The following is a 26,785-nucleotide window of genomic DNA, read 5'->3' on the forward strand; positions in this document are numbered from 1 at the left end:
AGCACTGGTCTCTATTTTAAAGTCACATTGAGGGAATAATTATTCTCGCAGATCAGTCATTTATGAAAATAATTTAGAAACTGGTGAATTTAGTCCTGTATATCAAAAAAAAATCTGTGCATTTGAATAGTACATGTTTTCTTTCTGTTTGTCCCTTTGAACAAAGCCCATGGTTAATTTCTGTGGCGTACCATATGGTTGATGATGGAGACGGTGAGAGAAAGGCGGATAGATTAATTGTTCTGTGTGATAAATGGTGCATGGTTTGGGATGAAGGACGAGATGTCTCATTCTCCGTTCCTGACGCTCTACTTTGATAGGGTACTTACCAGTGGAGGATTCTGGGGGAATGCGCCTGTCTTTATATTCTCCCATTAGGCTAACCCAGGATTTTCACTCATGCATCATGAACCATGTTAATTGTCCCATGGGCATTAAGATCTTCGCTCAATTACTTGATAACTTTTACTTTTGTGGCATTTTGCGGTCTGTCATTTACGTTTTATTTGCTGGTTGCACTAATGTAGGTGGTAACCTGACAGAAGTGGGCTTCTGTGTCTTTGTTCTCTGAGAAACATCCAAGACCACCATTTCCCTTTTGGTGATGCAGAAATCAATCTAGAATTTTCTCTGACTCAAAGTGCAAATATATCCCTTGAGTCAGTGTGAACAACAAACCTGGTGGTGGCATATCATTTATTCTTATTAGGGAACATAACTATGAAAGACAGTGCTCATTAATAAAGATAGGGGATACAATAATTGTAATCTGTTTGATCATCTTGATTCTGACAGGGGAATTCATCTTGTAGACCAGTCAGATTTAGGGGAAGTGGACCATAAGCTTGGTTTAAACATCTCTATTAGTAAGTCAAATACTGGGCTGGAATACCTCAGCAGCAAGGCGCTCGCATGGCTTATCTAAATATACAATCAAAGTAGTTCCTCCTTATTGGTGTTTTTTGGAGAACAAAATGTTTATGCTCTTTTTCTTTTATGAGAAAAAGCTTGAGTATTTGCTCATAATTTAGCAATTTCTTTTAGCTCTGGTTGCCTTTTTTCATGTAGGCTTTTACCATGTGCAACTTTTATTTGTTGCTTATTTGTTATAAATTCTGGGGATCATTCAGATGTTTTTGTTTGTGCTATGTTGATGTAGGATCAGAGATTTTAAATCAGCCCAAACAGCTAAAGCCATTCACTGTATGGACACATTTACTGTTTGAGCCAAAATGTCCACATTTGGTTGATAAATATAGGGTATTGTTGTGTCAACCAAACAGAAGGTTTGCACCCTATACTTTTTGAATATGACTCCTTTCTTTAATGTTGTCTCTAAACTTTCTTGCTGGTTGTGCAGAAGTTGTGGTTTTCAGCAAGTCCCTTTCATGAGGAAATGAAGATCATAGAAATGATGAAGACAAATATGTAAAAAGGGCTGTGTTTATGCAATAGCTAGAAATGTGTGGGTTTTCAGTTTGTTTTGTTGTTATTGATTTTGCAAGAGGAAGTTCTGATGTCCAAAGGAGAAGTCACATAATAGAACAGACCAGATGCAGCCGGCCACATCAACTGGCAGGCAGTCACAGTGATGACGTGATTGAACATTTAGATACTGTAGGCTTTTGTGCTGCTGTTGACTCCAGCACATTCAAGTTCCTACATATACTGTTGTTGGTAGTGATTTATGGTCGATTTAGGCAGTAATCGCTTGCATGTTTAAGCAAGAAAATCGATTCCTCTGCTAGGAATTGGGTTCAGCTGATATAACTGTGGAGTATTAAATATTAATATCCTGTCTCTTAGAAGTGTCCTTTTAATCAAGTTGGAGAGATTCCTTAAAAATCATTGTTCCTCAGTGATACAAAATACACTCCAACAATCATTGCTTTTCTTTTATTGAAGAAACATCCATCCAGGCTTCTTTGTCAGACAAATGCTCTAAAGCTTTGTTACAAACCACAAGATAAGACAAACCATTATGGGAGTTTATTCTCCGTCTCTGACTGAGAAGGGCCATCAGTACTGTAGCGTTGCGTGTACAAAAGGGAGAGCGACACTCTGGCTCTTCACACGTAACAGCAGAAAGAGCTGAGCAGACACAGGTTAGCTGTTTGCATAATGCAAACCTAACAAGGTCCCTTATGGACAAGGTGGAAGAGAGAGAGAGAGATGTACACATACACGCACACACATTCAACTCAGCTCCGTCTGTCTGTCTGTCTGTCTGTCGTCACTGAACTCTGCTTTGAGGTGCACACACCGGAGGAGGAAGTGCTAAGTGAGAAGCAGACTCACATGACTTTCTCACGTTTCCCGACTACTGTAGGACTGACAGGCCCAGTACAGGACAGTACAGCAGGGCCAGGGCTGCTGAGGCCTCTGTTCTGGTCAGTAGGAGACTACTTAGATGAGAGAGGTTAACAGCCTTAGGTCAAAGGAGAGCTCAGAGCAGCTCTCACGCTGCTGGGATGGCTGGCTGCTGATTGTGTGCACTCGACTGAGGAGTTCAGTGGAAGAGAACCACAAGCAGCTTCCTCAGTTGAAATACATTATAACAAGGAGAAAACACTCCTTATCGCCACACATTTGAATTGAATTGAATTCAGCATCTTTGTGTTTTCTCATTGCAGTATATCTGCTCATTGCTGCATAGCTAATACGTATGATAAAGGGCTGGTTTCTCTGTGTGGTTGGTGTCCAAGAGCTATGGCACATTATTCTCTCAATGTGTTTCCTTGCTGAGGGTTGCAGCACGCGCACACACACACACACACACACACACACACACACACACACACACACACACACACACACACACACACACACACACACCATCTCAGAGAGGATCATGTTGAAAGGATACACACTGCTTTCTGTGTGTCAGATCGGGCTGGGGACGGTAGGGGCTCCAACTTATTGTAAATCTGGGGGAACGGATAACATCAGTGTTATGACACTACATATTGCCCTAAATTGCTTTATTGGTAAAATTATAGTGCTCTTCCAATTGGAATAATTTTATGGAATCCCTCACAGAACAGTTTAATTATGTTATCACACAACTCACAACATCTGTCTTTATAGTGGAGCGGATGACAGTTTTATTACAGGCTGAATTTCTTTGGTGGTTTTGGCAATTGACGTGTGATCTGATTAATAATCATACTGATGGAGGTGAAAATTGAACAGTAATGTGCTTGTATGTACAGGTAACTGCCATAATAATGGAAACACTTGAGTAAATGAGAGATTCAAAGTATACCCAATTGAACACTTAGAGAAGATTCTTGAGCGGTGCCTGAGAAATCATTCTCCACCTCCATCAACAAAAACACCAAATGATGGAATTTCTCATGGAAGAATGGTGTCGCATAGAGTTCCAGACACTTGTAGAATCTATGCCAAGGTGCATTGAAGTGGTTCTGGCTCATGGTGGCCTAACGCCCTATTAAAACACTTTATGTTGGTGTTTCCTTTATTTTGTCAGTTACCTGTAGAAAAGAAAGCTTCATCACTGTTTTTGTCGAGGCCTAAGCCTTCCGCAATTGAACCATATTGCTTTTTGAGTCGAGTTAATTGTTACATGCAATATATTTCTCTCCCAGGGAAAGAGAGATCTGTTTAGTCTAGCATGGTATGACTTCTGAAGCCTTTTGTCATGTCTTGTAGAGTTTTTTTTCTTCATGAGTTTTGAAGGTAACCACAATAGCAGCACCTCTCTCTATGGCTACATTACAAAATGGCCAGCTCATGAACTCATCCATTTTGTTGAGTCTACCTCAAGCATGTCCTTTCAGCCTGCCGGGCGAACCGCAGCAGAAAGAGATGAAGTACACGTTGCATGTGTGCATACCATGCCATACCCCAGAGTTTAAAATAGTTGACTGTTCCATGGGTTGACATCCTGTTTACACCCCCTCCCCGGCCTGCTTCATGTGGGCAGGCGGGGGGGTGATCTGAGGAGTTGTTTCACAATGAGGTAATCAGAGAGCCTCTTCACTTCCCCCATGCCCCAACAAGACAGCAGCGCTGCAAGGTAAGTCGTTCACTACTGTACTGCAGCTCACCCCGGCCACATGAAAAGAAACATGGGGGATAATGGATTTCAGGTCAAACAGTCAGCGCCTGGAAAAATACATTAGAGGAGGAGTTGGCAGTGTGTGTGTAGGGGGGGAGGGGGGGGGTTATTGTTCTGCATCCCATACTTATCAGGATGATGTAACGATGCCCCCCTCCCCCTTCACCACCCCACGCCCCTCTTTAAAGAAAGCCCTCAGAAGTGTGTTATGTTGGGTCAGTGTGGCCACTGCTTCCTATGTAAATGATGCGCCTGTATGCTGGTATCATTAGGAAGCGTGAAGTGGCTCTCATTGTGTAGCGCCCGGATGGTCTTTGATGGCGTGTCCGTGTGCTAGTGCTGAAGAGGGGAACTCTAAACTTCTGAGCAGGTGTCTGGAGCAGCTGGTGTGGAGAGGCAGACAGGGAAACACGTCTGTATTGGTTCAGTATTAAATGGCTTATTGGAAGGGCTGAACCGTCGCGAGGGTTTTGACTAAATGCATAATACCCGCATACCCACAAACCCACCCCTCAAACCCCGCCATGCTCACAGTCAAGACACACACATGCACACACGCACCCACACACACATGTGCGCAGGCACACACACACACACACTGGTATTGGTCTGTTTTTGTTGAGCAGATTGTGTGTTTAGCGTTGTAAATAAGTAACCGCTTTAACAGGGACTCAGGAGGCTTGGGTTGGGAAAGTACAGGCCTTAACATGAAAGGTTTTAATAGCCATAGTCAAAACACTGTTTAAACAAAACCCGTTATTCAGTGGAATGGAATGTTTACATCGAGTTGAATAATAATGCCTTTTTCGGAGAAACAAGTCTTTTAGGATGGCCAATTTGACCCAATTTATTAGGGATCAAGTTAAAGATACACAAGTCCTCTTGGGAAAACATTTAAGCACAAGGCTTATACATTTTTAATGAGAGCTCTACTTTAAAAACTTCATAGAATTAATATGTATCAGGAAAGTATTTCCTACACAGAAAACTTCTGGGTAATTAATATTCATAGGCTGTGCTTGTTAACACCCCCAATGCAAGTGCAATGTAGATCCAATTAACATAGAATGGGCCCTAAGGAATTTGGCAGATAAGGTTTAAACGAGCTACTGAAATTGAAACTGGGACTTTCTCCCAATAAAACACTTATTTGTTTCAATAAAGCCCTAATCCTTGTAGCTCCATTCGCCTCAGATTAAGGCATCTATTGGGGCTCCAGAGGCCACAATAGTACACAGATAGAGAGGGTGTGTATGTGTGTGTGTATGTGTGTATTGGGGATGGGGGGAGGGCATTACCAATGGAGATAGTAGCCTGCTAATGCAAAAGCGGTGTAGTGAAACTGGCTTTTTATATCTTATTCATAATCTACACGCATCATTGTGGATAACAGACGTCACTGTTCATTCACGTCGTCAGACCTCAGAGCTGAGACTGGGCAGGCTGGGCCCGGGTGACAGAGAGGGAAGAGCTGGAGACTGGAGAGGAGCAAAGTGATGGCAGCAAAAGGCCTGTTTACTCCTGCCAGGCGTCTGTTAGCACGCAGGCCTGTGAAATTGCTCCCCAGAGCACCTTGTGAAGAATGTGCCTGCCGCCTGTTTCTTAAAGGCCCAGTGCAGTCAAAATTCTGTTGTTCCTGTGTTTTGTATCATATTGTACAACAGCTGATGAAACTAAATTTTTACATTTTTAGTCATTTAGCAGACGCTCTTATCCAGAGCGACTTACAGTTAGTGAGTGCATAAATTTTTCATACTGGTCCCCCGTGGGAAACGAACCCACAACTCTGGCGTTGCAAACGCCATGCTCTACCAACTGAGCTACACGGGACTACTAACTGTAAAAGTGTGAAACAATGTAATCATTGTTATTTCCTGATAGTAAGCAATTTCCTGAAAATACTATCTACACAGGACCTTCTAATCAGCAGGTTTGCATGGGTGGGAGTTTCATCTTTCCATGGTGACATCACCATGCGTTAACCTGGATAATAGACCAATAAGAAAGAGAGTTCCAAACCTCTCTGCCAATAATTTCTTCCCCTCCCCACTCAGATCACTCCCAGACAGTCTTAGCAAAATTCTTGCTTGAGAAACAGTTTTTAATGGAAATCTATTACAGTAAGCTACTTAATTGTTACCCAGAAATTATTTGATATTGATATGAAAATAGCTGCATTGGGCCAATTAATCAGTCTAGAGACCCAAGCAAAAATCATATTTTTATTTATCTGACTTGCATTTATCTGAATGTCCAGCCCTTATATTGAGCCTCACAATGTGTTTTACCATTTTATTTTCAGGACAACCAGGGCTACAAGTAGAACACAAAACAATTTGACATAAACAGTTTGACAATAAACAGAACTCTCTTTCTTATTGGTCTATTATCCAGGTTAACGCATGGTGATGTCACCATGGAAAGATGAAACTCCCATGAGTTATATTGACAAATGTCAATAAAAAAAAGAAAAGTCTGCCAAAGCAAAAAACCTTATAGAAATGTATTTATATGAATGGTGAAATTGTTTGCTCACAAGGAAATTAATATCCAACTCGTCAATGACAACTGTGTGGAGTTTGGAGTTTGTGACAGTAACTATATGAGTTTATTACAGTATTATAGACACCATGTCCTGGGATTTCCTTTGATCTTCAATGTAGAAGAACCCCTTAACTTCTAACAACTCTTGTGTAGCTTGTGAGCGTCATAAACATGTTACATGTGCGTATTCGTGAGAGTCTCAGCTTTTCATACATAGCTTTTAATAGTTTGTAGATCAAACCATTCGGACTCTACAGACGTTTGTGTAAAAAGACCCGGCCCCCGGGCCCCTTCAGGATCCGTCCTTGTTTCACAAACATCGCTCTAGCTCAGCCCTCGTTAATCACACAGACTAATGGTTGGTATCTACGGATGCAGAAGAAATAGACAAACACACAATGTTTAAAAGGGGTTAGAAGTCCAAAATACGCTGGCGTTATGGTGGGACTCATTGCGTTAAAGGGCTCGGAATGCCTCTAAATGGGTTAGCTGCCAAATGGTGATGAAGGTGCTTGAGAAAGAACCAGAGGGATTTTTCTATGATCTCCCCCACCTTCTTGTTTCCCTGTTCATACGCTCTACACATACGCTCTACACATCGAGCAGTGAGCACAGAGGATTTGTGACTTTTGAACCTCCTTGGTTGGTAATATTGGGGGTGCAGAGGCTTTGGGAAATCCTTATTTTTAAAACCGTTACACCACTGACACAGTCTCCCCAGCATCGCTAGCTATGATCCTAACGCTTATGCTGCACTCACTAGTTGAGAAATGGCCTCCGTAGGATGGGCCATAAAAATTAGCAGCACAGACGTGTGTCGGCTTCATTCAGCACAGTCACTATGCAGTGTTGTAGTGGAGATACATGGCGAGCTGACCTTGGTCTCTACACGCAGGTCGTTAGGATCTCAATAAACGTAGATGCCGTTAGTGGTGGTAGGGAGACTACGTTTCTCAGGGTTTGTATGGCGGCAGGTTATGAGTAGTGGAATGGACAATGAGACATTATTAACAACAATTCTTTATTCAAAATTATTTCCCCTTATTATCATGAAAATAAAAATATGACAAATAACTGACACCTAACATCAATTGACTGCCTATAGAGGTAATATATGTATGTGGACCCTCACTCTGCCTCCTTTCAGAGCACATTGGATGATTTGTCTCGTCTACCCTCGATGTATGTATCAGTGATTAATAATGACCTCCGATGCGTTCAGGAGTGACGTGGCCTCTATTTGAGAGAAAAATTACGAGGGGCCTCCGTGTGCAGCTGAATGGTTGTATACCATTTAGAGAATGATATGCTGCGTCTAAGATGTGATGTCTCATCATAAAGAAAAGTGATGGCACCCCAGCATCCTGTGAATGACGGCTGCCATAAATACTCACCCACAGCACCACTAGTATAAATCCTCATTCGCTCTTTCTCTCTCTCGCTTAAAAAATGATATATATTATTTAAATGGACAATAAAAACAAATGTTTTCTCCACTGTGAGGAGGCCGGGCGGGAGCCCCTCTGGAGCACAGGGATGCATGTTGTGTTGTGTTGCTCTCTAGCTGTGGGCTCCACTACACTGTTGTTATTTGGTTGTTTACAATCTCTGACATGATGTAATGGGATGGCTGTGAAAGTACTAGCCAGTAAATGGCACAGAAAATAAGACAGGCCTTTATGCTTTTTTTCTCTGTTTCCTTTTTTCCCCCTCCCTAACTGGGAATAGGTTCTGCATTTTACTAAAGGAACATGAGCCTTGAATATAAGTAACTGGTTTTTGCATTAGGTACTCCCTGGAGGTAGGGGGAAAATATCATGTCCCTGCGTGAAATGTGAATGTGAAATCTAGCAGAAAAAAATATTTATGACCATTTTCTGCTTGATTAGAGCTGGATGTCATGCTTTAGGATACAGGGACTGGACAGAAGGGAGCGCTGCTTCTGGGCAAATGTTTAAAAGAGTTGTTTAGAGCAGGCCCTACCTGTCTGTCCATCTGTCTGTCTGCTCTGGTAAAGGGAGAGCATGGGAACAGCAGTGGGGTATGTCCATGTCCAACAAGAGTCATCTGGGAGGGATTCATACAGTAAGGAAGTGACAGGCTCCATCAGTACCATGCTCCAGAGAGATAGGCTGCTGTCATCTGCCATACAGGTAAACTAACTGCCTCCCACTAGTCACACAACACATATCTTCTCAACATCTACATTTGTCACACTAGAACATTAATAGAAAGTGGAATAGATTGCTCTTTCAATATTCACAACACAAAGCAATTTTATGCTGTTATTTTTTATACTTTTTTTTTTATCAGGATTTGTATTTCACATAAACGTTAAACTGGCATCTAAGACCTAAAGGGCCTTCGTCTGTATAATGTAGTTGTGTGGACATTTACAATGCATAAGCTATCTTGTTTTATGTAATTGTGTGTGTGCAGGTGTTGCCAGTGTTCATATGAATACACATTACCGTGGCTGATACTTCTGGGAGTGTGTTAATGTGTGTGTCAGAGTGAGAGAGAGGCAGAGTCATTTCCCTAATGTGTGCACTTATCGACACAACTTCCTCCCGTATCACAATCCCCACTACACCACTTGTGTAATATTTTTTATAATTATGCACACACTCAATTTTCTTTTGTCGGGCCTCAGATAAACATTTGTGTAATCATTGCAGCTTTCAACAGGCTAATCTGTGTTGTGGCATTATGGCATATCATGATAAATGCCAACGTTATAAATAATCTGTTAATTACTGATTATTGATGCAATTGTCGTTTCTCCATAAGCAACATTCCCTGTCAACCATTGGATTATGTCTATATTGAGCATATGACTACTGGGGAAAAGGCACAGCTCTTAGAGCCATTTCCTATAGACTGGTTAGCTGACAACGTCACAAAAACGATGCACACGCTTCAATGGGGCAGAAGTCCATGTGTTTTTGTATGGATGGCCAGATATCTAGCAACAATGACAAGCTGCTGCCATGTGGGGAATCGTAGGTGGCTTGTTTCAGCTAGTTTTATTTTGTTCTTGATACTATGTGGTCCTCTGTAGCTCCATTGGTAGAGCATGGCACTTGTAACGCCAGGGTAGTGGGTTCGATCCCCGGGACCACCCATACGTAAAAATGTATGCACACATGACTGTAAGTCGCTTTGGATAAAAGTGTCTGCTAAATGGCTTATTATTATTTATTATTATGTCTTGTTTTGAGGTGTCTATGCTAATATGGCAAAATTCGCTAGCTAGCTAACTAACACCTGTAACGATGTATTTGAGAGATAACAAATGCTCATTGTACAAATGTATTTATGTTTTCAATAAACATTGGAGACAAAGTATAGTTTACATGTTGTCAACAATCTAAGCCAACCCCATATGTTTTGCCCCATAGTTGTGTACGCGTCGGTTATGTTGCTAAACAACCAACCCATCTATGTATCAGAGAAGTAAAACATTTAAAGTATGATTTATAAAAAACTAATATCTCTGCGGATATTTAATAATTGTGCCCATAGATAGCCAAGGGCATGAATAAATAGTTAGAATCAGAAAGATGGTATTTTGAATTGGATAATGTAAAGTAAATATAGGGCATAAATATAGAGATCTTAATTACCAGCGTTTATCTGCAGTCTAAACAGTATATTTATTTTTCCTCATTGCTAAATGCAAATGTACTAACCTTCATAAAATCTTTCATACATGTCATTAAATCTGTTTAAGGAATTACATCTTTGGGGTTTTAGGCTGGGTTTCTGTATAAGCACTTTGTGACTACTGCTGATGTAAAAAGGGCTTTATAAATACATTTGATTGATTGATTGATTGATGTGAAATGTCAGAGGAGGATCTCCCAGGATTGTGTTTTTAATTGGTATGTAATTGTGGTAGACAGACAAGTTTTATTTTTTAACACAAGTTCTGATAATTAATTCAAGCTTGTCTTCAGCATATACATGCTTGGCTCCTTGATCTGTACAAGAGAGGCAACAGCAGTGTCACACGTTGTCATTATTAGAAGACATGATGGGTTTTACCCTTGTTCCCAGAAGAGAGGCACTGTGCCTTTAAGAAGAAGCTAAGCCTGGGAGGAGGGGAGATCCACCTGGACTTCTCGCTCTGTGCCGTCTTCATCACTTTGCTCACTCCCACATAATATAATCTTCATCTCAGATAGCTATGGCACAGGGGAACTACATTGGTTGATCAAATTTGGCTTGGCTAACACTGCCATCTCCTCCCCCTGAAGTGAGGGGCTGTGCCTGGAATGCACGGCCGAGCCGCAAGAGCCGCGGCGTGGTGATTGATTGATTCTGCCTGTCACAGGACAAGATAACCACATCAGTAAATACTCCTCAGCCTCCCCCTGCACAATCACAACCGAGGGCATCACCAGGGCTACAGCACACTGTTGCATGTTGGGAATTCATTGCGCGGTTCTATTGCGTCAGGGGGGTCTATGTGAGCTCTACCAGTGATGTTTGTTTAGTCCATTTCCTACTTTACCCTTTCAAACCAGGGTTATGGTAGACATACGAACTGCAACACATATTTAACGTACACACATACTGAACTGGCTGTTCTCTGAGGGGATTTTGAATGAAGTTACAACATTAGGTTTTTTTCTCCGTTTGATCAGAGGTCTCTAGCCGGTGTCACACTGCTATGTGCTGCAGTATCACCATGTTTGCTCATCTCCATGAGTTCACTTGAAATTGTCCTTCGAGTTAAGGCAGATGAAACTGGCCATTTTGTGCTTTATTTATCTATATCTTGGAGTGACTTTGTACTCTCCGTCTTCGCTATCAAGTGCAATGAAAACAATAAGTATTGTCCTTATCTTTTGAGCAAAATCAAGATGGGGTTCAAAGGCCTGTGAGTTATTTGTGGTTGATTTGGAGAGAAAAGAAAAAGAGACTGGGAAATGGACACCCATCTCTCATTACCCCCCTCGCTATAGAGAGAGAGAGGGAATGGAGAACAAGATTTTAATCACGAGAGGGCTGTGTTTCTAATGTAAAAGTGTCAAAGAGTGATGTGTGAAATTGAAAAACAGCCAGTGGGATTAGGGGGGAGGTGTCTGGGGGGACTGGGGACCCTGCTGGGTTATCCCACACCTTCCCTCTGCTCTCTCCCACAGCATGGGTCACTGCTACAGAGCCAACACTACCTGTATTGGGATAACCTACAGTGCTTGCATATCAGCTAGCTTATTCCACAAATGCCTTATTTGTTTCAGTTACTTTCATCTACGGTATGTGTTACATAGATCCAGCCATGAAGCACTGATGCAGTATAACCAGAGACAGCATTTCAAGGTGATTCTATGTAATGTTTTTCCTAGCTCTAAGTTGGTATATCCCATAGATGAAGGGCCTGCTCTCCCTTTGCTTCTCTCCCAGTCTTCCTGCATCTCCCTGTGCCTGGTTTGGCTGGAGGAGAGAACAGAAAAGGATCTCTTCCAGACAGGTGGACTGTACTGTAGGGAGCTGCAGCTTCTGCCTTTTCGCTGACTCACCACGAAACCAGAGAGAAACTGTAAACTAGAGGGGGAAAATGTACGTTTATACACAGAAGTGTGTGTGTGTTCTATTTTAACCACCTGAGCTCCAGCCAGAATGCCGGTGTTGCCCCATATTTCAAACAGATGTTGAGGAGGTGAAGAAAGCCTTGGGAGTCCCGCAATCAAAATCATTATCTTAACAGCTGTATGTTTACAAAGTGTTTATGCGATATTCTGCAGTCTGTCTCACTGGGGTTGCATTCATGTGTTAAAACACAATAAATAACCCCATCTATTAATGTTTAAACACCTTTGAGGGTGACAATTTGACAATATTTATGTGTAAAGCAGTATCATTTATGTAACGAACACCCTTGCAGAATAGCTCATTTATTTTGCTATGATGCATAGTCACAGGTCACAAGTTTGTGTGCCGCTCCTCACTGTCTCACCACATCCCCTCCAGTTCTGCTACTGTAAATACCTGAGTCTTTCTCACCTGCCCAGCATGAATCATAGGAGACGCCATGCACAGGCAGGTGGGTGGGGGGTGGGTCCTCTTTGATGGGCAGGTTGAGAAGTTATAGGAGAGCCGTAGCTTTGTAGCCATGGGGCAGCTCTGCCTTAACTTGTCCAGCTGCCAAACCCCAATCACTGCTAGCTGCACTAGAATACTGATGCACTAGCTAAACAAAATGATTGACATACAGTTTTTATACAGAATTAAATCTTGGCTTTTGTAGAGCATGTGTGCGGTATAGCTACTGTGGTATCTGGAGGAATAGTTTCATATTACATTAATTTCTAGTGATAGGTGCTAACATCATTCTTCATGGTATACTATAGGGTTTTGTTTTGGTGTATTCATTTCTCTGCATTGTATTTTGAAAGACACGTTCCCCCCTGGAATAGTTGTTTCATTTGAATAATCACTGGAGTGTGTTACTTGAATAGCAGGGACATCAGTGTCCCAGGGCGGCAGGTAGCCTAGCGGTTAAGAGCGTTGGGCCAGTAACCAAAAGGTTGCTAGTTCGACTCACCGAGCCGAGTAGGTAAGAAATCTGTTGATGTGTCTTTGAGCAAGGCACTTAATCCTAATTGCTCCTGTAAGTCGCTCTGGATAAGAGCGTCTGCTAAATGACTAAAATGTAAATGAGGGAAAAACAGGTAATTATGTTAAGCCTGTAAATGAATTAACCGCTGACCTCGAATTATAATTGATTTTATGGAGGAAATTCTTATTTATCAGCCTTTTTATATGTATTTTCGTACTTTTTCTTACTTTTTTCATGTAATTAATTGGCTATTTTCTGGGGGGGAATCTTCAGTGCTTCAAATAGAGAAGATATCTGAGTCTGCTATGTTTACGAGCAGAGCAATTATACTTGGCAACATTGACTTGAAGTAATGATGTCATATCCTGAAATGAGAGCAAAGAGTTCCTGCGTAGTGATAAGTATACAAGTATCAGTTTGTTTTTCTCTATTTGCAGAAATGCATAATGCAGATGTATTTTTTGACTCTGTTATTCTTACTGAGCTTTCAGACAACCAACATTATGTAAATGAGTTGAGCTGAAACAATGTCAGCAGCTGTCTATGATTCAGAAATAGCATTGTTATGCTAGTGTCTGCACTGTGTCTGGCAATGATCCGCACAAACATTCTCAAATATGTAGCGGTCAGTGACTGTGTACTGAGTTTCCATGGACAGCTTTGTGTGCGGGCACTGCTGGGCTGACGACATGGGCTACTTTACATGTAAATTCTCTAGTGATTCACCTCTAAGTGAACCCATTGAGAGTGATTCTGGCACTGGCCTAAAGACTGAGGTGTGCTTTTATGACTAGGTAAGGCATGTCCTCTCAAAGGCCCCTAAAGCACTGTATCTCTATACCCTCCCCTTTAATCACTGTATCACAGACACTTGTGTGTGTGTGTGTATGTGTTCGCACAAATGGCCTTCCTGTTTCTTATTTTTAAACGTAATCAGCAAAAATAAAAGCCGTTGTAAGCTGGCTCATGTTAAAGAGGTGATTATTGGTAATAAATACTTTTTCATACATACTTATTACAGAGGCAGTTTTCTTCTGCGGTTAATGAGAGTAATTTGATTTGCTTGAGAGATTACAGTTCCCAAGAATTAATGTGGCAATCCCATTCCAAGATAAAGCGAGATCTAAGATTCTTCACAGGTCGTATGCTGCTAGATGCACCCCTCTCACATAGCAGCTAATGGAGTTGAACAGCAGTCTGTCATTTCCCGCCTGGCCCCCCGCTCTATAGCCCACATGCCCTTGGTTCCTGCAGTGCTTGTTGTTTGGGCTACTTACTGTATGGATGCCAGCTTTTCACTTTGGGTTTGTTTCATTCTCACTGCACCGTGTATGTATGTTTCTCATAGGAGTGTGCGATATGGCATAAAATCTTAAAGTATATCTCATTTCTTTAAGATGTTTTCTCTAAAGAAGTTTGACACTGCATTTCAAACAGTCAGCAATAATCTAATGAATTCAGGGCTTGTGAAATTATACTTAGGCTAAATATAAGCCTTCCACAACCATAAGACCCACTAATAATGTAATTATTGTATCAAAATAGTTTAACCTGCTTTTTTGCAATAACCACTGATCTGTCTTTCAAGTCTGTCTATGAAAAATACCTTTTTGTTACAAATTTTATCAGAACCATGCATAATGTGGTTCCCGAGTGGCGCAGTGGTCTAAGGCACTGCATCGCAGTGCTAGCTGTGCCACTAGAGATCCTGGTTTGAATCCAGGCTCTGTCGTAGCAGGCCGCGACCGGGAGACCCATGGGGCGGCGCACAATTAGCTCAGCGTCGTCCAGGGTAGGGGAGGGAATGGCCGGCAGGGATGTAGCTCAGTTGGTAGAGCATGGCGTTTGCAATGCCAGGGTTGTGGGTTCGATTCCCACGAGGGGCCAGTATAAAAAATAAAAGAATGTATGCACTCACTAACTCTAAGTCGCTCTGGATAAGATCGTCTGCTAAATAATGTAAATGTAATGCAAATTCACTAATAATGACAAACATCTTATCCAGAGTGACTTACAGTTAGTGAGTGCATACATTTTCATACTTGTAGTAGGCATTATAGAAAATTATAAACTGGGTGGTTCGAGCCCTGAATGCTGATTGGCTGAAAGCCGTGGTATATCAGACCGTATACCACGGGTATGACCAAAACATACTTTTTACTGCTCTAATTACGTTGGTAACCAGTTTATAATAGCAATAAGGCACCTTGGGGGTTTGTGGTATATGGACAATATACCACGGCTAACGGCTGTATCCAGGCTGCGTTGCGTCGTGCCTAAGAACAGCCCTTAGCCATGGTATATTGGCCATATACCACAAACCCCCTCGTGCCGTATTCTTAATTAACACAGGTCTCATAAACAATCTCTTAAGCACAAGCCCACATGCTATTCAGTAGCCAGCTAATCTTTATATTTCAAGTTTTGCCAACTTGTATTTATTTGCTTGCTAGCTAACAAGGTAGAACAGTTTAATTGTTTTGAACACACCCTTCTGTCTGCGCATTAATTTACCAGAATCAATGTTAATTGATAATCCCGTTTTAGTAGTGTATGCTCTGCTCACAATTTGAGTAGTTCAGACATAAAAAGGGTATCGATAGAAAGGTCACCTTCTCCTCAGAATGTGTTTCGGTGCCAATATGACCGATTCTTTTTTGATCAGACCTCAAATGCAAATATCAAGTTGAAACTGCTTGTCAGAGAGGAAGACGTGATCTCTCATCTTTGTTGTTGTGAGTGGCAGGGGGAGGGGCTTGGTGTGTGTGTGTAAATGGGAAGGTGCACACAGCACACAAGGAGTGAATGAGATGAGACCAAAACTACAACCTGAGAACAAGCGGACATAAACGCTCATAAAAAATAAATAAAATAAAACTTGATTCCAGCATCTAGATAGATGTATCACCTAATTGCATTCATTTCACATTTTCTACAGAAGCCTGTTTTTTTTCCGCCACAGTCGCCATTGTTCAATATTTCCATCACATGTTTATGTAAGCCCTTTAAGCTTGGCACGTAACTTAATTTTCCTTGTGATCATCTTCTCCTGTGACGTTTATTGAAGCCTGCAGCTCAGGAGGTGCTGTGCAGTTTGCTGAAGGTGGCTCAGGCTGATTGAAGCTGGCCAATTCTGTCACCATGCTGCGCCTTGCATGCTAATTCCTACAGGATGTTATGTTTGTTAAAAGTGCTTACATACACTTACACGACTTTCCCCATGACTTGTTGTTACTTTCCTCACAATTGTCCTTGCCAAAGTGAAGGAAAACTTGTGACTTGTGAGTAGGGTTGCAAAGGGAGGGTATATTAATGAAAACTAAGTTTACCAGTTAACTACCAGAATTTTGGTAACTTTCAAGTTTTGGGGGGAAATTTATAAAATGACATTTAGTGGCCTTTTTGGGTACTTCAGATTATCACAGGAGTCTGTAATTATCTCTGGCACACTGTGTGGCCTTATCACATGTAAAATATATGAAATAATTAAATAAAAGTATTTTAAAAGAAAAAAGAAAATGACAAAGCTGTAAAATATTATCCTAAATATAAACCATCAACAGTGAATAACATTGGTGAGGGTTTAAGCATGAGGGTTTAAGCATGAAATATCATTTATACATTTGTTATTTATTTTACTATGTCAATATTTATTTGTTTTGTCAATGTTTTGGCGTCAAACTGGTGGCAGTTGGGAAAAAAGTTTATATTTGGAAGTGTTGCAGAGGTCATTGAAATAATGTCATTGTTGATTATATACTTTTAAAATTAATTAGGCAATTTTCTCTTGAACCATATGGTCTATCCACTAATAGAAACTCATGGACAATATGGATACATATTTTAAAATGAATACTATATATGAAAATATGTTTTTTAAGTTATTCAAGTATAAATTACTTAGGTAAATTACCAGTAGCTTTGCAACCCTACTTGTGAGTGTTTGAGTAACACCCAGTGTCAATGTTAACACTAGAAATGCAGAGAGCGTCATAATCAAACCAAAAGAGTATGGCCACCCCTTTTGTCTTTGCATTCTTTCGTCAGAACACTACAATGAATCATGTCAGTCCAAGCTGACTGGTGATCTGTCCAGACTCCAGACCCAGCCAGGAGATCACTCTAGTTTATGGCCAAAGCAATTAGATTTTTTTTTTCTCTTCCTTTATTCCTGTCTGTCTGGGATCATATTACCCTTCTTGGAATGACTTCAACAGAGACAGTGGTATTCCCAGGGAGCTGCCTCTCCACTGCAACTCAATCCACAGCCATGGCCAATTGGGGTCGCTGTGATTTATAGAACAATTATCCCGGAGAGGAACTCTCACTCCAACCACACTGGGATTCCTCCACTGGCATCTCATAGACCTGATACAGGGGGTTACGTGCTTTACGTCCCAGGTCAAGACAAAGGAAATCCCTAGCAAATGATGTACAGTGGGATCTGAAATTGACACCCTTGATAAAGATGAGCAAAAATTACTGGATAAAATAAATACAAATACTGAGCTATATTGTATGCTCCAAAAAATTGGGAAAATATATTAGGTTATACTAATGCAATTGCTTCATAGAAAGAGATTTTGTTTAACAAGTAAATCATTTTTTTTTTTTAAATGTAGGGGTCAAAATTATTGACACCCCTGTTTTCAATACCTCACCTTGCGGGGATAACGGCACTGGGCCTTTTTCTAAAATGTTTAATGTGTTGGAGAACACATTGAGAGGGATCTTAGACCATTCCTCCATACAAAATCCTTCCAGATCCTTGATATCCTTCGCCTGCGCTTATGGACTGCCCTCTTCGATTCAAACCACATGTTTTCAATGGGGTTTAAGTCCAGAGACTGAGATGGCCATTGCAAAATGTTGATTTTGTGGCCAATTAACAATTTCTTTGTGGATTTTGATGTGTGCTTGAGGTTATTGTCTTGCTGGAAGATCCACTTGCGGCTAAGTTTCAGCCTCCCGGCAGAGGCAACCAAATTTTTGGCAGAAATATCCTGGGACTGCTAAAGTTCATGATGTTGTTGAACTTATCAAGGGCCCCAGAACCAGTGGAAGCAAAATAGCCCCATAACATCAAAGATCCACCTCCATATTTTACAGTAGGTATGGGGTTATTTTCTGCTCATGCGTTCTCATTTGGACGCCAGACCCACCACTGGTGTGCGTGGTCAAAGAGCTCTATTTTCATGTCATCCAACAAATGTAAACACCTGGAGTTTGCTTAATGGCATTGGCACTTGGATTGGAACCTGTGCTTTGGTCAGATGACATTAAAATAGAGCTCTTTGGCCATGCACATGTACAGTAATGAAGCCTGGGATCAGTGTAGCTATGATAGAAGCCATTTTCTAACGTTTAATTAGTATACCACAGATAAAGGCTCAATTGCTGTAGCAACCAAGGGATGGATTCCGTGCCATATCATTTGACCAAATTCCGTGTTTGTGAAATCAACAGCAAGGTTTGTGTAGATAGTGTGTTTTCTCTAGGGTCAGAGCACACCATGTTATCCTGCACTCACAGCAGTGATAGGCTCCAGGCAATGTCACTCTACCTTTTAGGTGTTTTTGATTGGTGGCATCATATTATAGGCAGACTTTATTTTTGTGTCTCAGACGGTTGAGCAACAGAGTAGTAAACCCATAGTAGAAGAGCTGAGGAACAATCAACTGACAACACAGAAGCAACTAGTGCCCTGAGCAGTCTGAATCCCCCACGTTTGTGTCAACTGTCTGATGCAGAATATCAGTCTCCTCCTGAAGCAGTGCTTTGTAGCGGGGCGTTGTGAGTGTAATGTTACACAGGCTGCAAGTCTTCATCTATATTCAGTGCAACACAAATCAGAGATTTGGGGTTTTACTGAGAGTGACTTGGGAGTTGCTCTATTGATGAAGTTGAGTAATGTGCATGAGATGAAGAACAACAAAGCCTTCCCATTCTAAACACTACGCTATACATAGGATAATTCTCCTCAGAATCCTCACCTCACGCTGCGTTTTGGAAGCTCCCTTTTCCAAGCACGACACTCCCAACCACTACCTGATGCAACTCCGCGGACGAAAATGCAATAACAAACGAAACAAGGAGGTTTTTCTAAGCACCGTCTAAATACCCAGCACCGTTGGCATGCCCAGGACATTTTCTATGTTTTATCGACTTGGGGGTTGGCATCCCCAGGCGTTGCATGTTGGGAAGGGAAAAGGAAGGAGAGTGGGAGAGAGGAGCGTACAGACTGAGAACTGCCTTGCATTGTTCCCATCTCTTTCTTTATATTCTTTATCGCTCTCTTTTTTCTTCTCCTCACTCAATCTCCCTCTCTCTCTTTTCCCTCTCTTTCTGCCATCTAAGTGAAACCAAAGCATTGACTGCTCCCCAACTGATTTGCCTCTGTGTGACCTCCCTTCATTGGTGCCATTCACGGGCGGTGCTGAAGCAGAATGCAGCGTGGCTACCAGGGGGAGAAAGAGTGACACGCGGACGCGCTCTGATAGACTGGATTAAATCAGCATCAGGCTAGTGGAGCTGATTACCCTGAATATGAAAATGCAGTATCTTAATGGTACATATTTTCATGAGGCAGCCCAGTTGCCTTTCATTTTGCGGCTAATATGTCTATTCTTATGAGTCATTTGCTTCTTTAATTACCTTTAGCAGCAGATGCACAATGGTGTATTAATGTGAATGATTTTTACGGTCACTTTATCATACAGTGCCTGGGAAGTTGAAAGGCGTAATTGAGGTGGAAGAGCGACTCATGAAGGAAACAATATTTAGTTGACAGCTTCGCTTGTAGTCTAGGAGGGTGTTTATGAGTTTACACCACACTAAAGCAGTAATAAACACACTATTCATTTAATAACTGCTGAATGGTAGGGATGGAAAGGCCTTCACAGAGAGGAGATTTTCATTATGTTATTGAATCATGATAGGAAGTTGTTGTCCTATAATCAGACAAAACTGTGTGTGTGTGTGCGTGCGTGCGTGCGTGCGTGTGTGTGTGTGCATGTCTGTTTGTCCTGCCTGTGTGAAGACAGTGAAGCCATTGTTATTTTCTTACATTCGTCTTATTTAGTGTAGGTATTGGCCCTGTTACTTTGATCGTAAATGATACTTGAATGTGTGTGTCTGTGTGTATGTGTGTGTGTTGTGTATACAGTATGTGTGCTTTTCTTTATATGCATTTCTTTATCCAGACCTCTTTGAATAGGGGCCTTCTTTTTGCCATCTGTTGTTAAGCTGCTAGCTAAGCAAGGCTGGAGAATCCAAACAAACCGGCGGCACACAGCAAACGGAAGCTGTCAGGCCTGCATAGCTGAGCTGACCTCCTGGGCTGCCGGTCACGCTGTCGTACCAGGCTCCGAGTAGAGCGCCGGGCCCAGACGGGCCCGCCTGGTGGGGCACTGTTTACGCTGCGCCTGCTCCTCTCTCTACGCTCTCTCTTTCTCTCTCCCTCCAACTCTCCGTCCCTTCACTCCCTGCCGTCCATCATCAGGCCCGCTCCACAACACCCTCTTCCATCCACACTCATGTTTAATAACTTCATTTTCTACCCTGTTTTTCTTTCACTCCATTTTCCCCCTAAAAACATTTGTCAAGCCATTGCATTACCTGTTATGGGGAGAACAAACAAAATGGGATTTTTATTGAAGTCAGCTTGCAACTTATATAATTGCATGCTGTGCTTTATATTGTTTAAACATGGCAATTTGAAATGTTTAGTCTTGTCATGAATATTAATAGATTAGTTGAAAAGTGCAGCAAAGGAAGGGAATATAATGGTTTGAAGTGGGTATAAAACGTTGATTTATTTATGGATTCTACATGAATTAGTTTGGAAATCTAAACATGGGTTAGAGAGTGTTTTTCAGAGGGCCTGTAAAGTGTGAGGTTTGAACATGGGTGCCTGTTTTCCATGTGGAGAGGCTTTTTGGAAATGGCATTAATTATATACTTACTGGGAATCCAGCCCTGCCTACTTTGCGTTACAGATAAACGGCCATAGTAAAAAAAAAACAACGCAATTAATATAAATAGACACAATCCTCCCATTGCTTATCCGCTCACAAGAATTCTGTAAAATCATATGCATTTCAATTAAAATGACACAAGTTAATTCCAGTACTATATGTTTGTACGCTCAAAGCCCTCCCCCTCCTCACCCACATCATCTTACTAGTTACAATGAGTGTCAGTAACTCTCCCAGCTTCAATAAATTCACCACCAGTCTTACAATAGCCAGCGTAAAATAAAATAAAATAAAGAACAGCTTTCCTATCCGTAGGAGGGAGTTCGCCTCCTGTGCTACCAACACACCAGGAGGAGCCAGAAAGAAGGGAGCTTATTGCACAGGGCTGCAGCTGAGGTGCAAAGGGCCCCTTGTTTGGATGAGGGGTAGGGGTAGAGCCAGGGCCATAAATGTCAGGTGAGTTGAGACGTGTGCTCTCTCACTCAGAAAGTTGAGCAGAGAACCTTGACATTTAGGCCATCACCACGCAAACCCATCGAGGCCTGAGAAGGGGGGGAGAAAGGTCTGTGTCTGCTGAGCAGGACTATTAAGGACTAACCTATTAGCTGTGTTTTTGCTGGCCGTCTGAGAGCCCTGGTCTCCTATCTAATAAACTCCAGCCACTGAGTAAACAGCCAGCACTGGACCCCGCTCTCCTCTACTCCACCACTCTCTCTCTCTCTCCAGTCTCCACAATGGCCACAGGGATCCAGTTACACCTGCGCACACATCTTCTAGCAATTAGGGGCAATTTGTTTGAAACCATTTCACATTCAAGGTTTTCCCTGGCATTAGGGTTGGAGGACACTGGTGAGTCGAGGAAATAAAGAGGGCTCTCTCCTGATGCGTCTGAGCAAACACACTAAACCAGACCCTCGTTTCATTTCTCACCGCCCCTCTCCCAGTGGAGCCACCCTGAATGAAGCCCTCTCACTTTTCACACAACCACTCTTTGACCTGGCTCACATTTTTCTATTATTTGTCTGTCGGTTTGAAATGGAGGATGAGTGTGTTGTTGGTCTCCTCTTTGGGCGTAACGTAGCCTGCCGCTACACTCTCATTATAACCAGCGCATTTGAATTCCTCTACAGTTGGACTTAAGTTATTTGCAATTTTTTGTTTAGTTTACTCTAGGTCAACAGATTATGTAGAGAGAGAAAGAAGTGTGTACCATTACAACGTCGTAAAAGGTGTAGGGCTGAATCAAAGGGAAGACTTGACTCTGTGGTAATTCTCTGAGCATGGATTTGTATGGCACCCAGAGCTGGCGTTAACAGCAGGAAACCCAAAGCCTGTAAATAATGTGCAGGCTGCTTATAAAGACATCCAGTACTCAGCCATTCCCTTATTGCTGCTAGATAGCCCTGGGACATGAGAGCTGCTCCTGCCTTTTTCAGAGACTCTATTCACTAATATGGTGTGAAAGTATGCAGATAAGGCAGCCGTTGTTTATTGAGGCAGACCCGTTAACACAAGCGAAGGTGTGAACTTTGAACACATTTGAAATAGATAAATAAAATACAATTCCAAATGACAAGGATACCAAATTGCGTCGGCTTTGTTGCCGATAAGACCTTGTCAGATCCTGGAGGGTGTTTTCTAATCAAAAGTACCTGAAGGATCTTTACTGTCTGATTTTGTGTGTGTGCGTGCGTTTGTGTGTGTGTGTGTGTGTGTGTGTGTGTTTGTGTGTGTGTGTGTGTGTGTTTAAAAACTGTAGTTTTCCTTGTCCTAGCTCATACTGTACAGCTACAGCTTAGCCTGTACTACAAACAACCATAGCAGGACATTCTAATTAACCTTTTCCAGTTGAACCTAGGCCTACATATACAGATTCTGCACGTACAAATATCTGAATCCAATTTGAGAAGCATCATGTTACTCATGAGATGTTTTGCCAGTTAGAAATATACACAGTTCATTCTGCTATGGTTTTATACATTAGAAAAAGTCTAACTTTAATAAGTGTATGTTATCAACCCTAGTTAATTCTAGAAACATACAGTATTTCTCCCTTAGCATTACATCTGCTTTGCCCTATAGCAAGGCTGGCTCCTGTTCCCTTTGCAACTTAGTCACCATTATCTGTTTTTGAACTGTTTTTGTATCTGATCAGTTCCACCTAATATGTCTCTTGATTTGTGCTATTGTAGTGCCCAGACAACATGCTGTTCTCCTCATTTCTCTGCTCTTTAGATGCTCCGGCCTGTCATCCGCTGGCAGTTTATCGCAGGCGTCTGGAGCTGCTTTTAGACTTGTATGTCGATCAAGCCTCAGTACCTTTGAATGTGAGATCAAAAGGAGATGAATTCCAGGGAAAGAGGGGAGAGAGAGAAGATGGAGAAGAGAGAGAGAGAGAGAGGGAGAGAGAGAGAGAGAGAGAGAGAGAGAGAGAGAGAGAGAGAGAGAAGAGGGGCTGTGTGTGAAGAGAAGAGTGGGTGCTGTGTAAATATCACAGTGACAGCTCACAATGGGTTATTTTAGCACAGCATTAGGCCTCTCCAAGGCAGCCAGCTACAGTCGCCTTGTTAAACAACAAACCATTCCTCAGCCTCTAGCCGGCCTCACCTCGGAAACACTCTGCATACGTTCCCCAGCTAGGCCATTTTAGCTCGTTATTTTTCGATAAAGACAAAGTAATTTTGACTCATCCTTTGCTCTTAAAACGCTTTTACAAAGTTATTGGGGAAAACAGAGTGCCTAAACAGTCTGACTAATAAGTGATTATTGTCTGATTCTATTTTTCACTTTGGTCAAATATAAAAGTATTAACATGTTTCTATTTGATGATCAACGTGAGATCAACTTGGATGATGAGAAAATACACAGTGTTGCATTGCAGTGTCACGGTTACCGTATTTATGCTGATTGATGATAGTGTACTGTAGGCTTTTTGCCCAATTTATTCGGTCAATGGTTCCCAGAAACGAGTGTCTGGAACTCCCATCATATCCTGTTGACTCAAGTATCCTTGTTCGAACACCCCCCCCCGTTAGTAAACCAGACACATTACACCAAAGCATCTGTGTGTCATAAGTTAAAAAGAAAACGTTTGAATGTTGCCCTGTAGTAATCCGTGGGCTTGGCTTAAACTATTTTGTTCTCTGTTGTGCCATGCCACCTCACCAGGTAAGGTCATTCTCTCTTAGAATAAGAACATGCTCTCCTTTATTCCATTATACAGCTCTGTCATTTGTGTTCTATTGTCTATTGAACTTGACTTCCTGCTGCACATTTTACATAAGTACTGTAGACAATGTGTATATAACTTTTAACCATCAACTAATACTTACCGACAACTTGAGCTTATTGTATTACATTGCTCTTGTGCTGCATTTCTTAAGTGCTAGTAGAGCTGGGATGATAAACCGAAAATGATCGACACCGACCATACCGATCACTTATCGTAGGCATTTTGCTGATATCGTTCATTATGATAAGTAGCCTATACTAGAGAAATGTGAAGTTTGAAATGAAATGTTTGCTAATATGGGTGATTGTTAATGGGACAATTGATGGCTACAACCATCAAACTAGTAGTAGTTGTTTAATGGATAATTAAAAACAAACTGTGTTGCACATTAAAGGGATACTTCGGTATTTTGGCAATGAGGTCCTTTATTTACTTCCACAGAGACATATGACCTTGTGGATACCATTTTTATGTCTCCTTTTCCAGTATGAAGGAAGTTGCTAAAATAGCGTTAGCGCAATTCCTAACTAGTGATATCGTTAACGTTAGCTCATGAAACTACCTCTAACTTCCTTCATACTGAACACAGAGATACAAATGATATTCACAAGTTCATCTGACTCTGGGGAAGGAGATATATATCTCCGTTTGTGTGGGATTGAATCCCATACTGTCACAAGAAAAGGGTATACTATCTTTATGATAGGTTTTCCCCCTCATGAGAGAGAGAGAGAGAGAGAGAGAGAGAGAGAGAGAGAGAGAGAGAGAGAGAGAGAGAGAGAGAGAGAGAGAGAGAGAGAGAGAGAGAGAGAGAGAGAGAGAGAGAGAGAGAGAGAGAGAGAGAGAGAGAGAGAGAGAGAGAGAGAGAGAGAGAGAGAGAGAGAGAGAGAGAGAGAGAGAGAGAGAGAGAGAGAGAGAGAGAGAGAGAGAGAGAGAGAGAGTAAAATGCCACAAGAGTGGCCTCTGTAGCCTGTGGTCATATTCTTGCCTCATGATGTCATCCCACAGGCCTGTGTTAGAGATGGGTCAACACACACACATATACACACAGACCAGCGCACAGCTGTTTGCCCCCTCATCTGAGCTGAACTCCCCTCTCATCTGTTCCTTTATAGAGCTTTAACAGGCCTGCAGATCAACTCCTTATCCTATCACTTTCTCTTCCTCTTTCTCTATAACTCTTTCACCATACCCTCTTCCTTTTGATATTTCACTTTCATACAATATTTCACACAATCCTCTTACTCTTTCACATGTTTCTTTAACTTTCCCTCTTACATACTCTGAGCACCTCCTTCTTTTTTCTTCTTCAACATACCACTTTTAATTTGACTCCGTCTGGCAATCAACCTAACTTATCAAATAATTGACTTGAGGACTATAACTCTGCTGTGTGAGATGGTCTTGGATGTGCCCCCGATTGTTTGTTTAAGTTTGTTTAATTGTGGGAGTAAGCGTCTGAGGAACATGGAAAGAATGAGCCCAGTTATTTACTCAGATGTTTTACTGGTGTAGGTGTGAGACTGGCGGCTCACTGTGGGAACACACGCTTGCTTTTCTTGGTATCAGTGTGGTTTTCATGACCACTGTTTTTCCCAGCTCCCCGGCTTTGTTTGTTCTGGATGGCATGTTTGATTATTTATCGTAAGGGAAAAGGGAGTAGCTGGAGCAATAAACATGTGACTGCACTGTATTTTGTTTTCCACTGAGAAGGCCGTGTCCTTTAACAGATATTTGGAGCAGCAATAAACCTTTTATTTGCTTTCTGGAAGGGGGGGAGGATCAAAAAGCACCGATCTGTGCCTCTGACTTTTTCTGTTTACTGTAAGTGCAACTTATCAACAGAAAATATTTTCACTGGCCGGTTGCTATTGATTTTTGTCCTTTTTTTATCCACAAGTTTATTTTGTCAACTGATTATTGTTCTCTGCATGCGTTGAGAGGAAACTATGTAAATGTATTTGAACGAGGCGTGGATGGAAAAAAAAATTATAATGTCAGGTTTGTTTTGTTGTCTATCTGCAGTCCAATAACACATTGTCGTTTGGGTTACATCTGTTGTGTTAAAAGCAAAAAGATTGGTCTCAAGAAAACAGTTGAGCCCCAAGACACAATAAAATATCTGCTTTTAGTTTGAATGTCGTTTCTTTTTTAACCCACCATCATTTTAATCTCTATTTCAGGCTCTCCAAGTGGCTCGACAGATCCTTCTACAACAACAACAACAACAACAACAGCTGCAGCCTCAGCAAGGCACCGGTCTAAAATCCCCGAATGAGAAGCAGCCAAGCCTGCAGGTACTGCAACACACACTCTCATACAGTTTTCATGTTAACAACATGCCAACAGTATTGTTTGCTGTTGCACCAGTCAACTGTCATATT

General features: G+C 41.7%; 1 protein-coding gene across 11 annotated transcripts in view; it reads left to right on the top strand.

The window, feature by feature from the left end:
• The window catches only part of foxp1b (forkhead box P1b), a 197,041-nt gene that overhangs the window by 109,594 nt on the left and 60,662 nt on the right, over positions 1-26,785 (top strand). For all 11 annotated transcript variants that reach the window (XM_084167279.1, XM_084167277.1, XM_084167269.1 and 8 more), the window contains one exon: positions 26,585-26,698. In XM_084167279.1, coding sequence (XP_084023405.1) covers positions 26,585-26,698 — 114 coding nt within the window. The remainder of the gene's footprint in view (positions 1-26,584; positions 26,699-26,785) is intronic.

Source organism: Coregonus lavaretus (assembly GCF_964263955.1).
Source record: "Coregonus lavaretus genome assembly, chromosome: 8".
NCBI classification, from domain to species: Eukaryota; Metazoa; Chordata; class Actinopteri; order Salmoniformes; family Salmonidae; genus Coregonus; species Coregonus lavaretus.